The sequence below is a fragment of the Poecilia formosa genome, unplaced genomic scaffold, assembly GCF_000485575.1.
Source record: "Poecilia formosa unplaced genomic scaffold, Poecilia_formosa-5.1.2 Scaffold37, whole genome shotgun sequence".
Classification (NCBI taxonomy): domain Eukaryota; kingdom Metazoa; phylum Chordata; class Actinopteri; order Cyprinodontiformes; family Poeciliidae; genus Poecilia; species Poecilia formosa.
In genome coordinates this window covers 2028976-2038025 of record NW_006799976.1, presented here as the reverse complement: position 1 = coordinate 2038025, position 9050 = coordinate 2028976, and the positions used below count along the sequence as shown (strand labels likewise).

General features: G+C 41.9%; 1 protein-coding gene across 1 annotated transcript; it reads left to right on the top strand.

The window, feature by feature from the left end:
* The first annotated feature begins 6833 nt into the window (after positions 1–6833).
* Positions 6834–8463, top strand: gsx2 (GS homeobox 2). The gene is made up of 2 exons (XM_007550691.2): positions 6834–7548; positions 7719–8463. The coding sequence occupies exons 1-2, from the start codon at positions 7170–7172 to the stop codon at positions 8060–8062; spliced, it is 723 nt and encodes a 240-aa protein (XP_007550753.1). The 5' UTR covers positions 6834–7169; the 3' UTR covers positions 8063–8463.
* The last annotated feature ends 587 nt before the right edge of the window (positions 8464–9050 follow it).

The window sequence follows — 9050 nt, the reverse complement described above, 5'->3', positions numbered from 1 at the left end:
TAAGAATAATCGATAGATTACTCGATTACTAAAATATTCGTTTACAACAGCCCTAAATGGCAGAGGTAGTGGAACTCAGTATGTTACTCAAGACATTTTTGAGTCATCTTTGCCTCTTCAGCCAACTGAGGCAAAGACGACGGGTAAGAAAATTCTCCAAGTTGTACATCATGCCTGTAAAGATATGAGTGAAACAACGGAGAAATCCATGTTAAAGCCCAAGTCTTTCGCAGCCAGAGGACGAATGGGAATTGCATGAGTGTGAAAGTTGTTGGACGCATTTTGCTAATAGAAAACGGGTGATTAATGACTTAAATAATACCAGCTTGTGAAAATCTGCCTTCAGAAAAATGCATGTAAATGCACATTAGCATAAAAAGGTCCTTAAATGTAAACACCGCAGTTACTGCAGCACGTTTGCATGCTTCCATAGAGCTACCACTGGAATTCATGCACAAAAAAAATCAAGCAGCAGCCTTCATTATTGATCTTTGACTTGACTTTCAATAAGTGACGCTATGACCAAAATTGGGATGTTTACTACCAGTTACCGTCGTGCCGATGAACATGTGGTAGTTGCGGTCGATCACAATTTCATTCAGCTGGACATGAGGTTGGCTGCAGGCCTTGATCAATTGTTGCACTTATTCCAGACCCCATTTGGGATAAACTCTCTGGGTATCGGCTGTCGGAATTGCATGTTCCTCACTGACAATGTTCGACTGCGACTTCCTATTATTTTCCTCAAAATCTTTATGACCACAGAGTGTTAGTAATAACAAACTCGGCATTGTTGACCAAGGTTCAGTTCCTCCAGATAAGGGGCGTGCACTTTGGGACACAAAGCGATCGGGGATTGGTCTGTTGCTGACAAACACCTTAGAATGATTGACAGGCAGCGTCATGTCAATTAAGGACTCTTATCTACACAGGATATGCAGGAGGCTGGTAAAACAATCAGTTCAGGGTCGTTCACTAATCTCATTAGAATAAAGATTTAATTAGGAAAATGAACCGAGAACAAACTCTCAGCATATAGTGTGACAGGAGCAAAGTGACTGACAAGGTGTGAATAGGTGCTGCTGACGTAGAGATGAAACACTGTTGCATTTGTTTGCTCCTTCGCAAGCCGATAAACAGAATACAGAAGACGACTGCGGCCCACGTCCATTCATGGGCCTGGCAGGCGACAAAAGACGCGGTCTGGACACACATTCCAGCCCGCTTCCGCTCCAGCACACAAGCTAAATCTCAGGGATTTCCCACCCCTTTCAACTGGGAGAAAAAGAGGCTACAATATCCCCTCTTTTTTAAAATGAGCTGGGACTGGTGAACTCGGGGGGGGGGGGCTCCTGCCAGTCACTCTGACTAAATTCAGGTTTAACTGGAAGTCAGGTGAATGGGTGAGAATATTTCAGGCTTGGCTCAATTTCCTTTAACATTTTCTGTTTTGTCGAAGACTCTTCCGACAAAGTTTGCAGGCATCAGCCTGAGGCCAAGTAATTTTCCTAAAAGGCCGATCATTAGCAAAAACAAAACAACATCTTGATGCTTCTTGGAAACCAGTGAGGGTCCGAGACGAGTAACAAGCCCTCACAGCTGATACCCAAAGACGCTCTGCAAAGTGAACAACAATGGTTACGGCCACTTATTTACAATACGGACACAAATTCAAGACTATTTGACAACTCAAGCAAGAGCAGATTGGAATAAGGGTGTTTTTTTCCCCCCCCCTTCTTGAGCCATCCCTCCAATGGCGTTTGCTCAGTCTTTCGGAAACAAGAGAGGAGATATGAGAACGAATCGGAGTTCTAACAAATGAGCTCCAGTAAAGATGTTTCTCAGTGAACTTCAGCGTCGCAATCAGTCGGTGTTTATCTTGTTTTCTGCGCTCCTTGATTGTGTGGGCCTCGGAGCGCAGCTTGGTATGAGTGTGGACGTCCAGGCGCTCTCGTTTGGACGCCGGACACACACACACACACACACACACACACACACACACACACACACTTAAGTCTGGAGTGTCTGGTCTGAGCGGCTCTGTGAGACCGAGGAGCGTCTCTCTAATTAGAGGGAGCCCGGTGCAGGACATCTCTATAGGCCATCAACAGGGCCCTCGTTGGCTTTGTTCGGGGAACCTCTTCTTCCACTGAGGCTGTCACTTTAGTTTTCTAAAGGGCCGAGGGGCTTCGGGTCCTCTTAATGACGTCTGAGTCCAATCACTAGAACTGTTTGTGGACAGATTTAAAGGATAGTTCCGTGACAAAACACTAAAGAAAATCCTGTGCTGTTTATTGATCCCAAGATCCTCAAAAACTCCTGGCGGGAGACAATAATGGGGGTGGAGGGGAGGTTTTGTTTTTCCCCACTCCACGCTGTCACAGTGCTTTACGTGTGATTATTTCCAACTCAGTTTTGCATACAAACCCAATTATTCATTGAGGTATAAATTAAATTCCACACTCGCAGCGCTCCCCCTGACTCCTGCAGGATGCCTTTCAGAGACGGCTCTCTCTTTTTCTCTGCCCCTTCGCCTTTTCTCCTGACAGGACCCCGAAACGGGGAGAAGCTGCTGCAGCTGCTGTTCACATCAAACAGATAATTGCTAATGAAAAGTCATTGCGTGACATTACGCCGTCCATGGGATCATTGTTCATTTCCCCCCATCGCTACTTAAACGCATACGGAGGGTTTCATAGAGTTCTTGAGTGTGTGTGTGTTGCCTGGAGACTAACGTAGGAGCAAATCATCCTCTCCAAAACAATGCAAAGTGTGTAAAGAAGACACACAAAAAAAATAAAATAACTGCGTTTATGCAAGTTAATGACGCTTGTGGAACAAAAACTTGAATGGCTTTCTTGCAAGGCAACGTGAACGAGTGCTGGGCTTCAGCAATGCACTTTGACAACTTTACTCCATTTAGAGACGCCATAAACCACCACTGATATCCATCAAGCTACAGTATTTCTGTATAAACTCCCAAATGCTCAAGAAGACGAGCAAGCTTTGTATCATATTCCCCCCATTCAACTTAAATTTGTAAGTTTCTGAATAGGCCCAGTGATTAATTGCCCATCAATGGGGTTTGAAAAGGCACTGAATAGTGAAGGGGAACTGCTGCACTAGAGGGTGCACAGCAGCGGAGGGGAAAGAACAGGCGAAATGAGAGTATAGGACCATGGGTGTGTGTTCTTTTCTTTCTTCATTTCAACCCTTTTTTTTATTATTTAACATTTAAAGAGTGAGCGATAGTTCACAAGCCTCATTTGATGTGCAGGCATCTTAAGAGGGGGAGAAAAAAAAGAGAGACTGTAGTCCTGTCAACTTGAGCAGAAGAAAGGGAATCAAAAGGTTTTTTCTCCTTAAATGGACTAATTTTCTCCTTGAATTATGAAAGTAATGGCTAGGTAACAGCCTGTGCTCAGTACCCGACGGCTTAATGCCTCCTAAATCCTTCCACGTGGCTCCACTAGTCCTGGCAATTAGGTCTCATTATAGCCTCATAAAGGATCTCATTTGTGGGATTACTTAATAGACAATGAAATTTTATCATGCAGAATTATGGAAAAATAATATCTGAGCTCTCGCATGGTGTGCCGAGGGCGCGCGCCACGCATCATTCCGCTCGGTTTGCTCGCTCTCCTAACCCCCCACCACCCATCCTCATCCTCCTCACTTCACTTCCTCTGCGGTTCATATCTGTATCATAACAACGGCGCGTCCTCCCTGTCAAACGCCAAATTCACTTTATTATGGCAATTATTGTCTGTGTGACAGATATGCCTGTTTTATTTTTGGGATGGTTGGATTTTAAAGACTTTCTAATTTTTTTTTTTTTCATGATTGTGTTTAAAGCCACACTTCAATAATAAGAGTCCTGTTTGTTGTGATCTATAAATGTATAAGTCTTACATAATGAAAGAATACAAACAACTACTTGGACTGCATGTCTGGATTGTTTAACTTTGTTTTGCATTTGATGGAAAAAGCAAAAAAAAAAAAAAAAGGGGGGGGGGGGGAAATTTGCTGAAATAATATCCTAAATCTTTTTTTTTTTTGGTCAAAAATTATATTTCGTCTAAAGCATCTTTTGGAAAGAAATAGGTGGTGATTTTTTTTTTTTCATTAATTCTGTTTTTTTTTGCTTCAGTTACTTTTGGGTAAAATTACTTTTACAAGGACATTGTTTTAGGAAAGTGGCGGTATTAATTTGTAAATGTAGTGATTATTAGTGCCTAAAATAAATTTTCTAACACATTAGACTAAGACATTGTCATTAAAGTCTAATGGAAGATGTTACTTCTGACAGGGTTACCAACTTTGTCACTATTAGTTGAATTATTCAGACCAACAACAAATTCACTAGCTTTTGCAGTTTATTGTAGACTTTTGGAGGTTTAGACATCATTGTATGTGATTTTCCTTCTATCTTCAACAAGTAGTGAAAGAATGGACCCTTTTCCGATCCATAAGTACTGAAAGGCCCAGTCCTCAGGCTCCAGTCCCTCCCAGCTGCAGTCAAAGCATTTAGACTCAAAAGTTTGTTTGCAAGAGCATGAGTGTGTTTTTTGCTCACTCACCTTTTGACTTTCTTGTAACTTTAATCCATTCTGCATGGCAAAATATTTGAGCCACTTCTTGTCGTGTCTAACTTCTGCTCTTAAAGGCAAAGAAATTTCACAAGTTTTGAATATTGAGCTTAAATATGAGTTTGTGAAAGATAAGCTTGCACCAGTAAGTTGTGTTTACGTTTTTAGTAATTTTGTCGTATCGCCAAGAGCTGAGAAGATTATGATTTTAAAGTCAGCACTTAAACAACTGAATTTCAGTTGTTTAAGTGCTGACTTTAAAATTATAATTTTCAGTTACTGAAAGAAGAAAAGGGAGTGGAAACGGTTTCCCAGGGTTCTTAGCAGCATATTTTTGTATCGTGTGTTGCACCATGAGTGAAATGTAAGTGTGTTACATTGACTTTGGCTCTTGTGAATTATGTTGCAAATGTCGATTTTAATGTGAATGTCAGTTTGCAACGGTTGAGGAACGTGTCTTTTTTTGTTGTTTTTTTTAGCCTGAAGGACAAACCAACAAGTGACGCGCTGAAAGAAACGTGATAGGCCTTATTGAAAGAGGATTGAGCAGAAAACATGATTCTGGATTCAGAAGTTGTAAATAAACTCTAAAAACTGCTGGGTCATTTTTTGCTTGTTTTTGTTGGGTTTACGATTTTCGGGGAAGAAGTTGGGTATAGTTTTAACAAATCATTCTGATCTAATTTGAAGATTTTGAACTTCACAACCACACAGTCAGACTTCACCAAACCTCTTCCTCGAACTAAAATAACAAGTAGTGAGATGGTGAAATGACGCTGGGTTTACAGCTGCATCTCACTAAAAACAACTTTATCAACGTCAGACTTTTACTTGCTCTTTAGTTAAAGCAAGTAACTATTTCTACCATTCCTGAATTGGTCATCAAGACATATGCTCAGAAGCTATGTTAATTTCTATAACATGATTCCTTCTAGTTGCAAATGTGCATGATGTATCTGTATAAGTTTATAGCGAATTTTATTTAGGAATTTAAATCAAAGCTACACAGAGGGGAGAAAAAAATATGAGCAAGACTGCCTTAGGCAACTCTTCTGATATTTTAAATAACAATAATAATAATAATAATAATAATAATAATAAAAGTTTATTTGATTTTAAAGTTATTGATTTTAACCCACCGTGGAACTACTTTTTGAGTTAAAAACCAAAATTACTGATAGGCTGTTTTTAACTCCACAATTTCAAAAGAATATATTGTCTCATTCTGGTGATCAAGCAGATATTTGCATTATTAAATACAATATTAAAACATTATGAGATATTATCTATTGGCTCTAGAGTTTTAAGTTCATAGAACACAGAGAAGAGCTAAAACCGAATTTATTTATGTGAATATTTAAACCAAATGAGTAAAATTGTCTAATAGGGACAAAGTTTGTCATGAAAATACATTTTTAAAACTAGTTGGAACTTAACCCATCGATGTGTGTTTCACTTGCAGGAACCTTTGATAGAAATAAAATAAGTTTACATTGTAACGCTTTGTGTTTTATTGGCGTAACTCCTGAATGTTGGACCCCAAAACCCCTCACGCCTCTCCTCTTCTCTCCTCTCCTCTCCTCTTCTCTTCTTTCCTCTCCTCTTCTCTTCTTTCCTCTCCTCTTCGCACCGTTTTTACTTGGCAGATGAAAGCAGAAGCTAAACCTGCCCGGTGACCCGCCCGGGGGATCAAACTCGCTAATTATCGTCACAAGATGAGGGATTAACGCATTGCTGAAATAGCTGCCTGTTTACCCCCGCACAGAGCCGCCATTATAAACACTTTCTAATTGAATCCTAATCGCCGTCAAATAGCCGCGGCCCAGACTCGCCGACGGTTCATAATTCTTTAATTGCTGGAAGTGAAACCTGGACCAACCGGATTCAAAGTGTGATTATGGCTGCGGAGCAACGAAAGCTCCTTATCTTCGCGTGAACAACTCCTAAATCGCATTTCTGGAAAGAAGAAGAAGAAAAAAGAAAAATTAGGAATGAAAATTCTGTTTTTGGATTTCTTTACTAACAAATAATGCACCTGAAACAGTTTGAATATAGGGAAAAAATATTTTATGTTATTGATATAGCTATTATTATTATTATTATTATTATTATTATTACCATCATTACTATTAAATGTACGGTGTTATTTGAAAACTCAGTGATTATATATATATATATATATATATATATATATATAATGTTAGTCTAATTAGTATAATGTTAGTTCTCAGACAATGTTAGTCTGAGAACTTTTTCTTATAGAGTAAGGCTCTTCAAAACATTAAATGTGCTCATTTTGATGATTAATGTTCAAATCTTGAAATAAAAATTTAAAAAAAGAGCCAAAATCTGCGAGTTGTGATCGGAGTAGTGCAGAGAGGCGTCACGTGGTTTGGGTCAGTGACAGCGCAAACCCTTGGAGCCGGGTGCGCACGTGGGTGACGATGCAGGGCCAACCCCTCTTCGGGGTCCCTTTTGTTGAACCATCAAACATAAGCACCTTTGGAGATCCCGAGGGCTTCACATGAGAAACGGCCGTCGTCCCGCGCTCTGGTGCGATCTCTCCTCTGCGGCGCAGCCATGTCCAGGTCCTTCTACGTCGACTCCTTGATCATCAAGGACGCGGTGCGACCCGGCGCGGCCGAGCATCCGGCGCAGGACTTTCTGCTCCCCATCAACGTGCACTCCCCGAGCGTAATGACGGTCGCCGCGCCGGTGTGTCCCTCCAGGAAGAACGGCACGTTCTGCGTGTGCCCGCTGTGCGTCACGTCGCACATCCAGTCTTCGCGCGGTGGCATCCCGATCTTGAAGAGCCAGTTTCCAGGTGTGGAGGCGCAGTTCTGTCAACGGATAGCGCAACAGCAGCAGCCTTCTGCGCTGGCGCATCCTGGACACGCGTCTGTCTGCACGCCCACCTTCGGCGTCACGGATCCCAGGAGATACCACTGCCTGTCTATTGGTAAGCACCTGCGTCCCCCGACACCTGTAAGAGTAACAGACGCTCGCCGCACCTTCACTTTTGCACTTTTACGCACGAGATTTAGTAACGCGTCCCGTCCCGACAGGTAAAACACAAGCAAATCTCTGCTTAAAAAAACAAACAAAAACCCTCTTTATGTTTTACTGCAGGAAGCTCCTCCGAGAACAGCCACATACAGAACGGCAAAAGGATGCGCACGGCTTTCACCAGCACGCAACTTCTGGAACTCGAGCGGGAGTTCTCCACGAACATGTACCTGTCCAGACTCAGGCGCATCGAGATCGCCACGTATCTGAACTTGACGGAGAAGCAGGTGAAGATCTGGTTTCAGAACCGCAGGGTGAAGCACAAGAAGGAAGGGAAAGCCACGCAGAGGAGCGCGCACGGCGGCTGCAAGTGCGCCGGAGCTCACACGAACTATTCCAGGTCGGAGGACGAGGAGTCCTTATCTCCGGCCTCCGCCTCAGAGGAGAAAGAGGTGTCACCGATTTAAGAGGCGCTCAGACTCCCTTCCGAAGTCCCGTCCCGTTCGCTGGCACTCGCTCTGCCCCGCACGCTGCAGTTGGCATCACCGAAAAGTTGAGGCTCATTTTCCTGCATGAAGTTTGTTCACCTGAAACAAGGAACGATGTGAATTTATGTCAGTGAAAGATTAAAAGCACAAACAATTGTCATCTTTTTCTGGAGGGTGGGGGAGGATTTTACATGTTCGGTTCCCGTTGTTGATTCACCTAAATGAAAAAAAAAAATCAAATAAAAAAATGTCGTGAATGTTCTGTCAGTGCAGCTATTCGATCAGAGAACATTAAAACCCTCCAGGTCTGAAGTGTAGACCTGCGGCCTGCAGCCATGTGTAAACATTGTGTAAATGTGTATTTATTGTAATAAACACGATCAGTTGACCTGTAAGAATCTGTCAGTGTGCTGGCTTGATGTAGTGCGTCTCCATACCCCGCTGCTTGTCATTTTGGGCCGTTTCTCATACGACTAGAAATATGGTTTTAAGGACTGATGAGCACAATCTACCAGTTTGGCGTAAATCGTTTTCAGAGACGTCGCTCAGGGTGACTCTGACTTGATCAGGGAGTTATAATCCATCATTTGTCATCAGCTACCTGAACCAAACAGGGATCGGAAAGGGGGCCGGGGGGCGGGGGGGGGATAATGGACATTTAGGGTCTAAGGCAAGTCATTCGGAATTTAATTCAACCATTAAAATATACGTGATATTTAAAAAATTTCAAGATAATTTATAATACGTTTTGGATAATAAACTAAGCAAAAAAATAATATTAATAACCTGATGTACAATAATGGTTTTATAGTTAAGGAATAAAAGTAGGACTATAGGGATGAATTGACCTGTTGCCAATATTTATGGAAAGATTTGTGGCGCGCATGTAAATAATTTCACATCTACATTTTCTTCCTTATTGCATCAAAATTTATCTTCTTATTCTGGTCATACTTTGTGATATTAG